A 17,973-nucleotide genomic window follows, 5' to 3' on the forward strand; every position below is an offset into this window, starting at 1 on the left:
ATAACATTTAGGGCAAATGGTGTTTTTGTTGCACCACTATCAGTTAATAACTCCACTGAGATCAATGCATTTACATCCAATTGCTTGCTGTAACAAGACAGGGCCAAATCGTGTTGTTACCTGTGAGACAGGTAGTTGCTAAATATTCTAAAGCCAACTTCACCAGAGCTTCTCAGGAAGGAGTCTCATCTTTCCTACAAAGGCCACACCCCGCGTGACCCCAGTCTAGCATTTCCCCAGGCTGTCACTCGAACTTGCTGTTAATTCATTAACATAAGACAAGAAACAAAAAGTGGGCTGTGAAGCAGAAAAGACCAACCAAAAAAAAAAAAAAAAAGTGCTTAAGCTTTTAAACAAGGCTTTTAAAATACTTCAGAGGTCTGGACAGCAAAAGAATTTGTTAATGGGTTACACAGAGCCTTTCAACTGCCGTTCACCACCAAGCAGACCGTGACCTGTGTGAAAGGATTTGGCAGTGTCAAAACAGTGTCCAGTTAACAACCGTCACCACCGCCACCATTAGCAGACGTATCCACAGGTACCACAGGAAAGGCAGGGAGAGAGCAGGGCTGGAGACTGAATTTCACGCTCCACCTTATGCTCCAAGACAGCAGTCGGGGCTGTGTGGGAAGGACCAGCTTTCTCCCCAGCATTTACTTTAAGACATAGGACTGACAATCTCTCCTCCCACATATTGCATTTGCTTTGACTTTTTGTCTCCTGTATTTATTTTTTTTCCCCTCCCTTTTTGAAACACTTGCCAATGTAAGACACTACCAGGAGATGGGAAGACATCTCCCTTTGTGCGGGGCTAGAAGAGGAGAAGAGAGGACCCCCGTTACTCAAGGTGCTGCTCTCCTTTTGGGAGCAGCTGAAAAATGGCCATGGCACCATCCCACCCCAAGGCACTGTATTTCTCTCCACTTGTCATACAGACCATATGCTCGTTGCCTGAGACAGGAGACAGCAGCATTTGCTTCAAGGACAGGTGCTTTACCAACCACATGGCAGGGTCTGTGCTCCTGGTGGGAGCTTTTAAAGCCCCTGGACCCATTTACCAAAGTACTTTTGAATAATGGCATCTGCCCCTTTCCAGATGGCTGCTCAGACAGGTCAGGAAAGCGTTTGGGCTTGGCCGGCTCCCGCACAGGCAGCTGAGCAGCCAGGGTAAATGCTCTGGTGACAAGCAGGCAGAGAGCGGGCAGCACTCCTGGAAGAGCCAGGTTAGCCCAGCAGCTGCACACTGGTCTAAGAGGACGTGGTCCAAGTTTCCAGAGGCCCAAAATAATTTCTGATCACACTACCTTATGCAGCCAAAAAAAAATGTCCTTGTCATTATTAAATTTGTATATTTTTCTCATTATTCTTTTAAGCAGATGCTAGGGCAAATGCTTTGCTTTTTGAAAATGCCATTACTTTAGTAAAATATGTACTATCTCCTAAGCAAAGGATAATTCAGGAGACTAAGGCCAAGAACACAGGACTATTTTTTTAAAATGCATTCATTTCATACAAAGAAAAATAAAAATGGCTATTTCTGCAAGTTTAAAATGTCAAAAAATCAAATTTAGGGTGACCCTAACCACTGCTAATTTTGATGTAAAAAATAAATTAGCTTAGAAAATCATAAGGGATGATCTACTTAAAATTTTTTTACATTCTTATGTCTTACACATTCTCAGCATATTGTATTGTTTGGTAAGGTTGCATTAATTACTACGGGAAATGTATACAGTTCATTTCAAAAGAGAACCAATAAAACTTTAATATCATAAACGTTTTTTTTTCTCTGCAATACATTTTAGAGAAAAAATCCTCTCTCATTTTCCTTTCTCTTTTCAACACTTGTAACGTTTGTTATTACTCTCTTTTTATATTCCTGCACTGGTAAAGACAACTTAAATAGCATGTATAAGCCCTAGAGGAACAGAAAAATTAGTTCTAACAATTTAAAAAAAACCCTTAAAAATAACTTAAGATATTCTCTGTAAATCAAGGTGTTGACTTTTTAACATCTCATCACACATCTACTCAAGACTAAGAAAAAAACCCCTTATAATTCCTTGGGAAAGGAGAGATTCAAGCTTTCTAAATAAGGGAGTTTCTAGATCTAGCAGTCCTTAGAGTTGCCTGGATAAGAGCTCACTATATCCCACAGCTCACATTAGTGTGACCTGGGGACAAAGTAGCAACAAGGGAGGGAGAGCTGGAAGGAAAGGGGAAAATGAACAATTGCCCTTTTTTAGTTTCTTGGAGATAAATAAAAATTATGGTGCAGAAAGGATAAATTGCAGCAGGTCTTTCACTGGAGCCCTAACAATGCTCAGTGTCCACGTGAGAACTGCAAACACACATTTACGTCGCTTTCAGTTACTTGTCTCATGGATATTTGAGCACGCGATCGTGCACAGACCCTCAGCTTGACCTCCAACCCCATCACACCCCAGACCTGAGCGTGGGTGCATGCAGACAAACTGCACATACTCCATTCTCCATATATTAGCATCACATCCATTACATATTATTGGTACTAGAAATAAGGGACACCGTTGTGGGCCTGGCAAGTACAAAATATGAAAGCCTAGACACTCATCTCCTTATCCATGCTCCATATCCGTACTGCACAGTGACAGATTACCAGAATCTGTTCAAGTACTTCAGCAGTGACCACTATAAATATCACTATCCCATTTGCCAGTAAATGAAAGTTTCACATTAGACAAATACGACACAGCGTGTGGCAATATGTGCATATGGTACACCACCTACAGTTTGCCCAGTAATATTGCTAATATCCCCCATTGCTGAATAGCCTTAAACAGCTGCTATTTCAAATAGCTGCTAACAGAGGACTATTTACTTCTTTCTCATCAAGTTGTGTAATTCCTCCCTACAAAATTATGCTGGCTGGAAGCCCAGGAGAGGTAACAGTTAGCCTGGACCAGTGAAAGATTTATGGTCTGAAGCATCCTCATTCATCAGGAATAAAAACTGATGAGCAATAATAACTTAGTGGAAAATTGTCTGCACTTTTCTCCATAGCACACAAACAGGAATTCCAAAAATACCAAATACAGAATATCAGGGTTGGCCTCAGACTTCCACGTGATAGAGGTCCAACTTATTCTGTCAAAACCAGAACTGAATATAGCCGTCACTGTGCTTAATACGGTATTAACTACACCGAGGCACTGGCTGATGTCTCTATAGCAGTCCTCTGTTGAGCTGAAGAGTATTTTCTTCCAGGTCTTTTCATCCACTGTTTTGCTCATGTTTCAGTGGAAGGACAGGGTCTTATTCCTTCTTCTGATAGTGACACTTCCTGATTAAATGCCACCTGAGAGAGTGGCACTGATGATGGAATGCCGCTTTAGGAAAATATTTGTCAGATAAATCTACTGTGAAGGAACAACTGAACCACAGTATTTTTATGCTGCTCAGCCAGATAATGGACATACACTCAGCTACTGAATGAAAAACCTGCACCTCAACATTTCAACATGCAATCCCTTAAAGTAATAAAAAAAAAAGTGATATCTGCTATCAGAATAAACACCATTCTCAATTATTACTCAACTGGTTTGTTCAGAATGTCACGTGACACAGAAATAAAACAAGCTCATTTAAAATACTTATTTTTTAAAGAGAGTATTTAAACCATATGTGTTTACTTACTGCTTATTTTTACCAAAGTGTCTGAACTTAAGACAAAGGGAAGGAATATTTTTGCTCTTTTGTTGCTGCAGTTTTCTAATTATTGACATCCGTGAACAAAGAGATTCTAATCACAAGAGACCCAGTCTGGACCTTTCTTTAAATTTGAAGCGCAGGAAATATCAGAAAGCCTCTGGAAGGCGAGGCTTCCCCCAGGAAGTTTGAAGGCCTTTGTGCAAGACTTTGCTGTGAAAAATTTTCCATGGGCAAAGACAAGGTGTTCTTTTCTGTTGTTTTCCCCCTCTCTTTGTTATGATTTGAACACAAATGAGCACATTTGCCTCATTAAAAAGGCTCTTAGACCATCACATTTGCATTGCTTATGTAAATTGGATTTGTAAATCTCTCAAAGAAATTATTAAGTTGTGGAGTGATTATTAAAAAAATCATCACATCTTCAATATCATGTGAAATAAGGTGCGTTTATTATTTCTTTTCCAAATCGCTGTGAACTCTCACAGGAACAACCTTTATGAGCCCAGTATCTGTCTTCCAGCAAACACAAACACCTATAAATGACCAAATTTTAGGTTGCGTGATATCTTTTGTGTCGCTGGGAAGCACCTTTCATGAACAACTTTGTGAACGTATCACCACCTTAGTGTAGAGTTTTTTCCCCCTCACTGTGTGCAAAAATTCACCATAATATCGACCTGCTACGGAGATGTCCTATGCCTCTTCCTCAGGTGAATCTTCCACATTATCTCCCTGAACCTGCTCTGGCCAGCCTATGCCTAGTGCTGGAGCACCTGTGCAAAGCAAGGCTGCTGTCACTGCAGGGTTTCTCATCATGCAGGAGGCCATGGTCCCATTGGAAAAAATTGGAGGCCTACAAATTAAAAAGGGATGAAATCCACTGATGTTGTGGGATTTCCAAGCAGGAGCTTCTCTGGGTTTCTCCTCCTTAAAGTGAGATTTGGGAAAATAAGGTTGTACCCTAGGACTCAAGGGATTTCTGTGGTGAAGCCATGTGGAAATTAGACCAGAAGATAAGTCTCTCTTCCCCATTTCCTCTGACTCATCCCCTCATCCTTTCATGCTGGAGGACTGCCGTCCCAGGGGAATGGGCGTGCTCTTGGCTGCTACAGTGGATCAATTGAAATTTCAACACTGAAATTCCTGTACTTGTTTTGTTACCACCCCTAATATCTGCCAGGCATCACAGCACAAGGATCTCTTGTGGCCTGACAGCAGATACTCTGATTGAAACACTTTGATGAAGGAAGAGAGAGGAGGGGGGGAGAAACCAGCAACCCAAACGAGATTCACTTAAAATACCAATTTAATAAAATAAGCTTAGTCACCAGTAAAGTTAACTTGGCAGAGTTCCTTCCTTTGATTATTTAAACAGTTCTGTCAGAAATGTTCCACATTATTAGAAATATTTCTGAATTTAATTCTGAATAAAAAACACCTTTCTTTTTTAGAGAAGGAGAAATCTAGAATGTAAATGTGACACCTCTTAAATATATAGATGCATATGAAAGAAATGGAGCATTTCCCAGTGATGTGTGCTCCTTAAGCAGCTGCAAGTGCTGAGAAAAAAGTAGTTGTGGAGAGAAAAATATATAATATTGAGGTCAAACATGGGAAGTGATTCATGAACCTCAGAAGGTCAGAGGTTGAGCTGATAAACACAATGACAAGTTCAGACACCCGAATGAATGACAAACCCCCCTTTTTGTCCTACAGAACCAGAATGGAAGTCTGGTGCACACAGCTTCTGTTCTTGGGGTCAAGTTAAATTGAAGTGGAAACAAAGTATCTCATGAGTTAAAAGATAAGTGCTGAAGTTTACAAAAGTTAAAAAGAAAAAAAAAGAGCATAATATCCTCCTCACAGAGACATATATAATAAAATATAATTATTCTGTTTCCACAGCCAACTCATATATTTAACCTTGCCATCTTCAGGCCTATGAACCATCTGCTTTTGGGGATCTGGCACACCCGTTTTGCCATCAGTCTGATCCAGTGTTAAATCAGCTGTGGATTACAGTCACATCTGCACACTAGATGTGTGTGTTACAGTAAGTTGGGATGACTTCCAGGGATGGATTGCAGCACTACTGAAAATCACAGCCCACCAAATATGTTGGGGATACAGCAGAGTGCAGAAAAAGATCTTAGAATCATAGAATCATTTAGGTTGGAAAAGACCTTCAAGATCATCAAGTCCAACCATCAACCAAATGTCCTTTTCCCCTGTCTCCAACATCTGTTTATTCTGCATAAGAAAACACTGTCATAGCAGCAGAATTTGGAGGAAAACCCAACTGCAAGAAAACCTCTGGAGCAAATGGCATGACATTTTTCACTGTGGAAGGAAATCCAAAGCCAAAATGAAAACTAAGAAAACTAATCTCAGAAGGCAGGTACAGTCCTGATTCTACTTTAACCAAACCAAGGCTCTTATTATGAGTAAAACCAGTCCCTTTAAAAATCTTGATTTCAGGGACAGTGATTTCATGTAGGTCATTATTTTAAAATAGTTCTATGTGCTTTAGAAGCTCAAAATCCAACCATTTAAACTGTTCTTTGGTATTTGTGCCACTTGGACACCTTTTCAAAACGTTGCCCAAAATGACAGCATCTGGTGTCATGAAGAATTTTTAACTCATTGCTCTGTATCTTTTCACTTATTTGCCAGTTACCTTCTGCCCTTCTACTTTCTCCCTCTGTGTAGGGTCCTTTTCAGGTTCAATTCCTCTCTTTGCTAAACTAAGCTTTTGCTGAAAATAAGCATGCAAAATACTGACCAATGTCTAACTTACACACATGCTAAATATATAGTAAATGTCTTTGTGCGTGGTTTGCATATGAGGCTACTACTGCGTACCTGAACAGGCCTGTAAATTGTCTCCCACAGAAAAGAAAAAACTATTTGTCTAGGTATAAAATACATCAGCCCTAGACACTGAGGATTATGGAACACAACTAAGTTGTACCTATCTCCTTGGAAGCATAAAAAGAAATCTATGTCTGAGTTATAAATGGGCCTAGCACAGATCTACTAATCATTTCTAAATGCCTGCTGCTGGTAAAGAAGGGACGACTGTCACCAGGATCAATCGCTTCAGCCCTTCACTGGCACTGACTTTACAAAAAAATCAGGAAGTCTCTCAAATTACCTATTGCATGTTTTTCTCTCTAAATTACTGTTTGCATTAGACAAAATTGTAGTGAGTAGCAGATAAAAAGAGTAACTGTTAACAAAAGCAACATTCCCAAACTTCTAGGTCATCTTATTTTTTTAAGAAAGAATTAAAAACATGTTTAATTCTTTAGACATTTCACCAACTGATCTTGAAAGAAAACAAAGGAGAAAGGGGGAAAGAAGCAAGGGGGGGAGGGGGAAGAAATAGAGGTTAACCTCTTGGCTATTTAGAAACAAAAATGTAACCCAGATTACAGAAGCAAGAAAGCAATCAATAGAAGAATTATTGGTGGCAATTATTAAGTATCATTATAGACATCAGACCAAATTCAATGACAAGGGGGTCGCATTCAATGGTGCATGTCACTCTTCTGATATATGCACCAATACTGTAATAGTGATAGTCTCTTGCAAGAAAGACAACGCAAATATGTAGATGGTCTAAATTTTTCAGAAACTTGCAAATGAAGTATCAAAGGTTTCAAAATATTGTGACTGTAAAAAAATACTTAATCACTTCGGCCTGACCAGATATAGAAAGGCTACCATTTCTAGAACTGTTCTTTCTAGAAGAATGTAAACAGTAATAAACTTTGGGCTGATGCAAAGCATCTCATTTGTTCTCAGTTTATGGATGATTTCTCCCTTTCTACCAGATAAATTTTAAATAAACCCTCTCTTAAATACTCTTATCAAAAGATTTTAATTCTGAATAACCAAAACAAACTTTTAGTAAATCTGAAATAAAACATTATGTTGTAAAATTTAAGTTGCAGTTTTTAATCCAGTCTGATCTCAGTTTGTATTCTTGATTCCCTGGATGCATTTTCAGCTAATAAACATTTTTTTTGGAGATATGTCCACCTCTAGACTTGTCAATTGCAATTTAGAGGTAAATTAAATCAAATATTTTACAGACAGAATTTGAATATGATTACCTTCTATCACCATCTCAGCATTATCCTGTCAGGGGAAGTTTCAAAACAGAGTGCTGAATTAAACCAGTGTGACTCAGGAAAAACTAGCCGGAAAAAAAATAATTTAACTTTGTGCAGAAATCGTCTCAGTTATTAGGTCAGAATTTCACTGCAAATATTTCCAACATTTGCAAGTTTCACTGTACATTTATTGCACCTGTATGTTAGATGCCTAATCTGACAGCCTTTTACAAAGCCATCAGTAATCTAAGCTCTTGGCTCCTTAGTCCAGAACTGGTCAGCCATCACAAATCCTCAGTCAAATGCCTTGGTAAATCTGCTGAATATTTCCTGAGGCTTCAGACAAGAGTGGAAGGGTAAGGACTAGAAAGTGCTATTCAAGGTCAGGCATTCTTCCCTGGTTACAACTGGCCAAGTAACCAAGTACCAAAACCCCCCCTTGAAAAGTCCTAGAGAAATTCAGTGTATTCCTAAAGACTTTACTTTAAAAGGTAAGCCAATTTAACAGCCAACTAAAGTATTTCTGTATGGTTATGAAGCAATCTACAAAAATGTATGAAAGGAATATGATTTTTCTATTACATTCTGCAGTATGGCCTGAAAACTTTACCGAAAAAAGTAATCGTCTCTTATAAAATTCCACAGAAGGTCTCCGTAAAAGAGAGCAAAACCCCTGAGAACAGCATGGCCAGAGAGGGAAAACCTGCTCCTACCCACTAAGTCTCCTGCCATTTCCCCCCTACAGCAGAGTATTGGGCACAGCTGTCTGTCTTTACTTTGCATGCTCAAATTTGAGGCCAGTGACAGAACTGTTGGTGCCATTTGTCTGGGGTCTGCCCTTCCGAGCAATAATCCTCACGCATGCTCAGTGTTAATGCTGGTTAAACCTCAGAAGTTTTAGAAATACGCTTCACATAAGTATTCAAGAATGCAGAGGCTTATCTGAACAATAGCCAAATACATCTTGGTCTAGATACCCCAGGACTTGTTCAGAGTGGAAATGCTGAGGGAGTAATCTCTTGGACACTATTTTAATGCTTTTCTTTGGGGAAGAAACCAAGAAAAAGCAGAGGTGTGGGGAATATTTCCAGATCCCATTTGTAATCAGAACTGTGACACTTGTCATATATCAATTATTTCTCACTACTCACTGCCTGTTCTTTTTTAAATAAATTAAAGCTGACGGGAGTAATTGTAGGAAGGTTACCTGAGTGCTGCTACACAGAGAACAACTGAATGGTACATCATGCTTAGAGTAAGATAATTAAAGGACAAAGAGTTAGAAAAACCCTATTGCATATAAAATATAAGAGTAATTATACAGAAGGATTTTACATTGCAAAGAAGAAAATTAACAACAGTGGGGAAGAAATCCAATAAATGAGTGACCCTAAAAGAGAACATGCATTCTTGTCTTTGATGCTTTGAGTAGTAAATATCTGATGTGCAGCAAGGTATTAACCAGACATTAGTAAACAGAGAAAATCTAAGAAAATCTAAGAAAACGGAGCACATTCCTAGCCTGAAATATTTCTGAGTTTGTATCTTTACAATCTTTCCACATTTGTAGATTATACCATGACAACAGCTCTGTAGCTGACTGTGAACAATAAGGAATGATGTCTCCCAGCACCGAAAACTAGTTTTTAAATGTTCATACTCTAAACATACCAACCACACCCTGCCTCTAGGTCACAGGGATATCACTGTGCTTAATGTAAGCCACTCCACCAGCAGCAAATGAACGATGTCCGACGTAATAAGTTGATGCCCTGAGGCCATAGGCATAATGGTGGCTTGTTGGCTTTAACTTTATATTCTCTTGTTTATTGATTTGAACTGAAGGAAGTATAGAACAGTGGAGATAATAGCTATGATGGCATTTACTATTTAAACATGGATTTCGAGGTCTTTAATATATGGATTGTTGACCTTATTGAGGGTTTGTTATTGTCTCCTGTATATAGACCTTTGTTTTTCAAGCTCTATATATGATGACCTGAGTATACCGCTTGAAGTACTTCTTGGGCACTTGTTCCTCAATAGATCCTTAACATGACAAACCATAATGGCTCTTAAGAAGATGTCTCCATTTTTTTGAAACATATGACATAAGAGACTGCAATGAACCTTTGGAGACTTCTGCAATCTCTTGTAGCAAATGTGGCTGCCACACTGGCAATTTCAGCCCACAAAGCTAAAAATATTTTGGAGCATTGTTGTTAGAACAATGTACAATAACCACCTTGCTGGAGGGAGAAATTTCTATGCTTTCAAGAGGCCTTTCTGTTTGTTTTAGGAGCTCACCAATCGTGCTGGAGTATATACGTCATAACCTAATGGTCTGAAAAGTATCAGCTAGCAAAATCAAGTAGTTACAAAAAAGCAGACACCCTCTAGAAACAGGTAATTTAGAAATACCAAATAGTTTTCTTGTTTTTTTGCTTTGTAAAACTGAAGTAAATATAGCAAAAACCACCAAAAAAACCACCAAAAGAAAAAAAACCCCACCAACTTCTATTCTCGTAGGTCACAACTGAACAACATACTTTTTTTTTTTCCTTGAAGTCTAAATCATAAACACAAAGAATAGGTGTTTAGGATAGAAATACTTGTAACTCCTTCAGCCTTCGTAGCTATAATCATGCATAAGAAAGTACTATGGCTAGATCTACCTCATTTATTTGAGTGTTTTTATCCTACAATAACATTCAAGAAGAGTAAACAAACTCTTGAAGAGTCCAATAAATTCCTTTCTTATTTCAGCCACATTTGGAGTCACTTCATGTACAAATACACAGAAAGGAAACTCCAGTAACAGACTATTTGCAGCAGAGCAGAAAGCAACTGTTAGATGTTTTTTTTTTAACTTTGTACACATGATGGAGCTGAGGCTACTGTAAACTGTTTTGTCTTGGAGAGAATGAAGAGCCCAGCTCAGACAAGCTTTTGGAGAACTTTTACATGGACCATACATTTGCACGTGCAAGTGCAACTCTCCCTTTTGTAACAACCCGCCTATTCCCTGATAATGTTTTATCACCAGGAACTACATGGAGGAAACAACTTTGTTGAATTGCTTAAGTGTAAATTGACTTGGGGTTTATAAAAGTTACACCATGGGTGCTTATGGAACACCAGTAAGAGAATACTGGGCTCGGGTCTGGCTGCGGACAGAGCACTTGCGGTGTGACGAGGCTGCGCACAGTTCCACACCAAGCTCTGAAATTCTCTTTTCCTCTAACTTTACACTCCACATGTTACTATAAGCCTTCCTCTCCCCCCTGCTTATATACCTTTTTCTGTGTGAAACTATTGTATTTTGTGAGCAATCTGATTTCTTCGTAGCCCTGAAAGGTAGACCTCCAGGTCTGCAGCTGACTCCTGCCAAACCCCAGGAAAATAATTGCCGCATGACACTTACCTCTCCTTCTCTGGGCCACGGCCTTCCATTCTGTGTGTATTTGCTTTGATTCTGGCGCTTCTTTTGCCCTCCATCAGCAAATTTGCACAGCAAAGGCTCAGTGGGGGCTGTGAAGACAAGAAACCCAGTCTATATTAGCATCCCCCTCCAAGAAAGTGATTATACCAGCAACAGTAGTGCTTTGTCATACTGATCTTTTGAAGTAAAATCTTGCCTTCTGCAGATATTTTTTGCCTCTTTTAGCCTTGACTCCACTGGCAGCTGTTCTTATTAACTAAGCTTCAAAAAATATATACTGGCAGCCCTTAAAAGAATTTAGCAAATATTGTTGAAAAAATAATCAGCCTACGCAGAATGTTAAGTTGCTGTAGTGGAATAGTAGAGTCAGGCATTAGTTCTAGCTAAGTTTAGACACGTATTCATGACCAGCATTAGTGCAAGGATAAACATTGCTTTACTAAAGCAGCTTTCTGTTTTTATTGTAAAAACTTTGCAAGAATATGTTTAAGGAATAAGTGTTCTCACTATTTCTATGTTTCTCGGCACCCAATCCTTTAAAAATCCGAATAAACAGACTAAAATAGAGACTTTTGCCAAGCACAGTCCAATTAGCTTTCTTTTCCTCTTAACTCCTCTTTCAAGCAAGTTGGCAGCTGAGAAAACCCCTTTCCTCTCCAACTGAGATCTGGTGTGTGCAAATACAATAGTCAGGGGGGCTGGAGCCCCGGGAAGAAAGGATATTCACAGAGCTGCAGACCCCAAAAGGCAGCTCACAATAGGGCCCCCTAGTGAAGAAATTACCACACATCAAATGGGTACAACAGGAAGGGAACTTTGTGTCTTGGGATCTTTTCCCATCTACCCAGCCTCCTAAATACTTCTCAGCCAAAACTGTAATTAGCTTGCTGGTGGGAGCTTGCCCTTGCTGCCTCCTACTTAAAAGAGGGGCCAGATTCTACCCACTCCATTAGGTGTATGTCAGGATTGTCCTTTATTGCCTGCATCAACAGAGAAGTAAACCAATATTGGCTTGGTTGAAAGAAATCTAAAAATGATATGTCTGAATCTTTTCAGGAATTTCTGGGTTCCCGGGCATGAGAAGTAGAAGCTCTAATTAATTTACCAGGGCTTTTGATGGAAAAAAAGCAAGAAATCTGTTTTTTCCTCCTCATTTCCTGTTTCTGGGAGGCTAGAAATGTTGAAAGAATAAAAGTGCAGGGACATGAAGGAAATGTTGCGGTAGGGGGGTTAGTCAAGTTGCTGGCTTATTTATTTGTAATAAAAATTATGATTTAGTTAAAGGATGAAATAAGGGCATATAATATTAAAAAAGCTCACCTCTCCCAACCTCTTAGTTACAGCCAGCTCAAAATGGGTCAGAAAGTTTGGATTAAAACTGTGACCACTTGAAAACTGCAACCAAGGAGCAATGCACATAGAGAATCTCACATCAAAAACACAGTTTGTCCCTGGGACGGCATCACTTTGGCTACTTCTGAAGCTTGAACAGCTTTGTTTTTTCATTACCATTTTACCAGGCTAGTAATTTCCAAGGTCACTAGAAACCGAACTGCAGGGAACAATCCATTATTGGCAGAAAGCTCAACTGTGTGACCCCAGAGGTTCTTCCCTACCTCTGACTTCGATTATTGTATCAGATTTTGGTAGAAGCAATGCTCAGCCAACCATTTTAAATTTAAAATAATGAAGGTTTAAAAGCATCCAGGTGGCTATGGAGATTCTTTCTGCAGATGGAGAGATTTTACAGGGCTGATTGCCCTGCACTTTCACCAGTTTTACTCCACAGCGCAATGCTGCATGATTTCAGAGTGGTTACTTACAATTCACTTTGATGTGACTGTGAGGGAGGAGCAGGTGCTAAGCCAGCATTAGAGAAAGACCTATTAAACATCACATCTGAAGCTTCAAAAGCTTTTTGTTTTAAGCACTGAACAACTATCAAGCAACATATGATACCATTAGGAGGAGCATGTAAAAACAATATGCACATTGGATATTTACACATGCCATGATCATCTGCTAACGTACACATGTGGTATTAGCCCATATACCATGATGTGGTTGAGCAAGCTAGGAAATCATATGGTTTACTACATACCCTCTCTATATATTAGCCAACCACAAATAGGAAGCTGTTGCCATCTCTGGAACTCCCAATATTCAGCATTACCATCTGACAACCTCTTATTTGTTAACTTGGGGCTTCCTAAAGTTGACTGAGATTGAACAGAACTGCCAAACAACTTTACCCCCCTTATCTAGAAAACACGTGGAAAACATTGTACAGACTTTTCAGGAGGTAGGGAAGAAGATGGAGAAGGACAACGGTACCATGCCCTTCACAGGCAAGTTTCTGCACAGGAGGTTATATTCCTCTACTGCAAACTGAGGAGAGTTCTGGGGAAAAAGGTCAACCTGTGTCAATCAACATTAACATAAAAGATCAAAAGAAAATGTTCTGACAGGAAGACAGAATCCAAATAAGATGGTCTGGGGTTGTTGTTTTGGTTTGTTGTTGTTTTTTTTAAAAAAAAACAGCACAGGCATGTAGCATATTACATCCAGCAAGATAGAAAATTATCTTATTAGCTCTGAAATGGTGTAGGTCTTAATAGCTTACACCTGGAAACAACTATAGTAACCAACCTCAAAATACAAAGAAATCAAATTAATAATCTCTCTTCTTTCAGGACATAAGGTAGAGTGTAACAGAGTCTTAGGGGTTCAAACATGTTGCTCTAAGTTCAAGTTTACTTCAGCTCTCTTGAAATCCCTTGTAAGAAAGGTTCTTTAGGCTTTGCAAGATCAGATGCACATGAATATTTGACTTTACTCCCATCATTCTTACTAATCAAATACATAACAACAGAAGATACCGGAAAGAGTATATCCTATTCCACTGTATCAGAAAAACTATTTCTAAGTAGAATTCTTTTTTAATGGTTTCATGAAATGTCAGAAGTGCTTTAAAAATAATGAATTTACTTCAGACAAAAAAAAAAAAAAAATCACAATTAGGTACCATGGTTATCAATTCAAAAAGAAAATATTTAGGAACATATTCAAACAATATGTTGATATTCAAACAATATCAACATTACGTGAAAAATATCAAAGGATTGCAGCAGAAGTGGGATATTTTATACCCAAATACTTCAGAAGGGGAAGAAGGAAAAAGGGGAATCTTTTAAACTTTTTCTGCTTTTGCTTTCTTCCATTCCAGGCAGACACAGTTCAATTTATGGACTGAAGTTTTACTTTTCTCCTTTTCCTCTTTATGAACACACTGACTGAAAATAAATGCCTGTGTCCCTGTCTCTTCTCTCACCTTTTGTGCTGCTGACTTGATAGAAAATGTAATTTGGATATCTGTAGATGTTCATATTTTGAACTGATAAGCACATCTTTTTGTATGGTTCTTGACATCCTCAAAGTTTTGAGCTTGTGTGGTATTTTGAAGCATATCTGGAAAATCTACTGTTGGTATTTTCCTGTCAGAAAAGTGAGAATTGATTCACTTGAGCCAAATTTCAGGCTATCTCATCCTGATAAACTCTTCAAGATAGAAGGCACTGCTCTTTCTTTGACTTCTACCTGACAGTAACAAATACAAATATCAAGAATAAATAACGGCTTTAACCTGAACAAGGTTCATTAAGCCGTAACCCATTTTTCAAGAAGAAGATTTAAATGCTTGCTGTAGTTCCCATCCAAAGCCTGCTCTATTTAATAAGACATAAATAGCCCTGAACTTGGCTTTCAGTCCTGAGAAGGAAGTGGGATCAAATTGATAGTGCTTCTAAACAGCATTTGCCAAGATATTCAGGGCTGCTTTAGGAGAGGGCAGTAGCTGCTAGTGTTCAAATTCTGTTCCCATGGAAGTCAATGGCTAAAGCCCTATCTCTCTTCAATCAGACCCTGAATTTACTCTAAGAGTTCAGCAGAGGTGAAAGAGAGAGACTGGTTTTATGTCAATCAAGCCTGTCGATATTGTTGGAGTTCCCTTAGGAGATCAGCTTCTCATGCTCCGCTACTTTAGATGGACAGACTGTGCAGACAGACAGCACTGAACTGCCAAAAGGCTGTTAATATCACCAAAAGCAACATTGGTATTTAAAATAGGACAAAACCTTTAGATGTAAGGAGATGGGGATAACAGTGCCCCCTTCTCAAATCTGGCAGCCTCTTAGAAATGTTCCATCTCAGGAAAGCAACTTCAATTAAATTGGAGAATTCAACAAAAAAAGCAAACTTGTAACTAGTTCTGAATATATAATTTCCTTATTCTTTCATTCATTGGAAGGCAGATACACTTGAGCTTCTACATATGCAAAAATGTATATGTTCATAAGCAAGTGCTTCATAAAGGAAGATGAAAGCTGTCATTTGCATTCAGTCAATCTTTTTCATTATTTCAGGTGCTCTGAAACTTTTTCTATCTGAAGAGTTACTGAGAAAAGCTTGTTCTCCACAACTTTGGATTCAGTCATATAGCATTGTCTGTCCAGCAATGGCAAGAATTACATATATAAAAAGGTAATAACAAGAACATATTTATGTATTTGAACTGCTTTCACTATGAATATTTTTGAAGACAGAATATTTTTCAGCATGTCAGGAAGAGTTTAATCTCTTCTTCTCATCTCTTGCGAAAATGAAAATAACATTTTCAGTAGACAGCCTAGCAACAAGTGCATTGTGAACATTCATGAGTCTTTAAACACCTTCATTTTGTTAATGTGAAGAAAAATGCTGAGAAAGTCATTGGTATATCAATGAACGGTCAGTGCACAGTCAATGATCTTTTTCAAAGTATGTTTTTATGAGAAAGTTGGATTAATTTATTTTTCAGGCTTGGCAAATCCTCCTCCACAATAAAAAATGGAGCAGAGCAACAACTGAGTTCACAATTACGCCAAGCATCCAAACTGATCAAGCTTTGATAACTAATTTTCTTCTTAACTCCCTTCCAAATTTTAAGTATTTTGATAACATTTTCATGTACAAATCACACAGAATATCTGATTGAAACATCCATGCAAGAACCAACCCCTTTTTTCTGCCACAGATCAATCATTTTTAGTCTTTAAGAAAAAATTCATCCTACAGTAACATCAAAGCCACTTTGTAAGCAGACCTGTTTACTCATACAGTATTTCAGAGGGAGACATGAGAGACACAAAAGCTCTAGAAGCAAGGCAGGACAGAGCAAGTTAAAGTTCTGATTCTATACCTGGGCTCGGATGGATGTACCCAGCAGGACTGAGGTCTTTACAGAACCCGCAGAGTTTATTTACAAAATGAATTTTGCTGTTATAAGCTTTAAAACTGTAAAAGTTTCAGGACCCCATCAACAGAGCAACTCTCTGCTCTAGTGCGTCCACTGCCTTCTGGGAAAATTCTGTCACGTAGTACTTATTTATCCCAAAGTCATAAATAAACAAAACTCAAACTCCAAGGAAGATTAGAAAACACAGCCATAGCTATTCTGCTCTTGGAAAATGAAGATGAAGAATCCCAAAAGATGGTACGTGACACAAAAGGACAAAAGGACATGTAAGGACAAAGCGTTAGCTGAGTAAGGAAACTGTAAGTAATGAAGCAAATAAACGCATCATCCTATCCCACACGGAGTGCTTGACTTGTTGAAGGACAGAGTAATACCTTTTTTCCCAGAAGCCCATGATACTGGATGTGATGTCACAGGACAGACTCTAACATATATGCATAGAACTATAATGAAAGCACACTATTACATGTTCATATGATTCCTTGCTGCTCAGTGGTTTTGCAAGAGCCACTGCTTTTACACAGGTCAAGCAATATGCAGCATATTTGCCCAACAGGTTTACAGTTAAATTTAACTACATGGTATTCAGTGGACTTGTACAGCTGATTATGAAAGCAAAACAATGAGTTAACATTGCGTTTTAGTTTCTACAACATACCACTTTCACAGTATAATTATAGAAATTGGGGAAACAGCTTTACACAACAGAAAAGTACCCCAAAGCAACAATTAAAAAGCAAACATCTGTTTGGCTAGGAAGAAAAAAAAAAAAGTGATTTTCTTTTGATAAACTGTATTATAGCTTAAGTAATTATCTCTAGTTCACCTCTTTGTCTTAAGAAATGGGAAGCAATCCTTTCATCTTTTTGTATAATAATTATTTCTAAAGAGCAAGACTATATTAGAAAAGGAAAACAAATCCCAGAGGAGAAATAGTGTGTCAAGCATAAAGTTAGTGTTTCTATTCTGTGAAACAGAAATTACTTGGAGCAGGTAGAACAGCTAATTGTATGCATACATTGGAGAAACAGCATGCCAACCGTGAAGTGTAGTCCAGATCTTGTTGCAGTTGATGCAAACACCCCAGCTACTACATAGAACAGTTATACTTAAACATATTGTTCCAGAAGCCCCCATAAAGATTTGTTAGAGCAGATCAGAAACTAGAGTCTCCTTTCTATGAGAAACCGCAACATTCATTTTACAGTTTGTTTCTGTTTAAATAACTATTTTCATTTTTAAATTTTCAACAGAAGAGCAGATTGAGAGTGCCTGATTCAGGCCTATTAAAATGCTCCATTCCAATGTTGCTGATAGGGAGAAACTGTTGCAACTCGATACATTATTTTATGGAGATAACGTATAGAAACAGATGCTTCAATATGGTATTGAAACTTAAATAAAGTCAATCAAAATAGCAAAGCTGAAAT

At 38.4% G+C, this 17,973-nt stretch overlaps 1 protein-coding gene across 5 annotated transcripts in view; it reads right to left on the reverse strand.

Annotated features, from left to right (window-relative positions):
- Window positions 1-17,973, reverse strand: part of RBMS3 (RNA binding motif single stranded interacting protein 3) — a 724,729-nt gene that overhangs the window by 82,455 nt on the left and 624,301 nt on the right. For all 5 annotated transcript variants that reach the window (XM_030009264.2, XM_030009261.2, XM_030009262.1 and 2 more), the window contains one exon: window positions 11,233-11,339. In XM_030009264.2, the coding sequence (XP_029865124.1) occupies window positions 11,233-11,339 (107 nt within the window). The remainder of the gene's footprint in view (window positions 1-11,232; window positions 11,340-17,973) is intronic.

The sequence above is a fragment of the Aquila chrysaetos genome, chromosome 3, assembly GCF_900496995.4.
Source record: "Aquila chrysaetos chrysaetos chromosome 3, bAquChr1.4, whole genome shotgun sequence".
NCBI classification, from domain to species: domain Eukaryota; kingdom Metazoa; phylum Chordata; class Aves; order Accipitriformes; family Accipitridae; genus Aquila; species Aquila chrysaetos.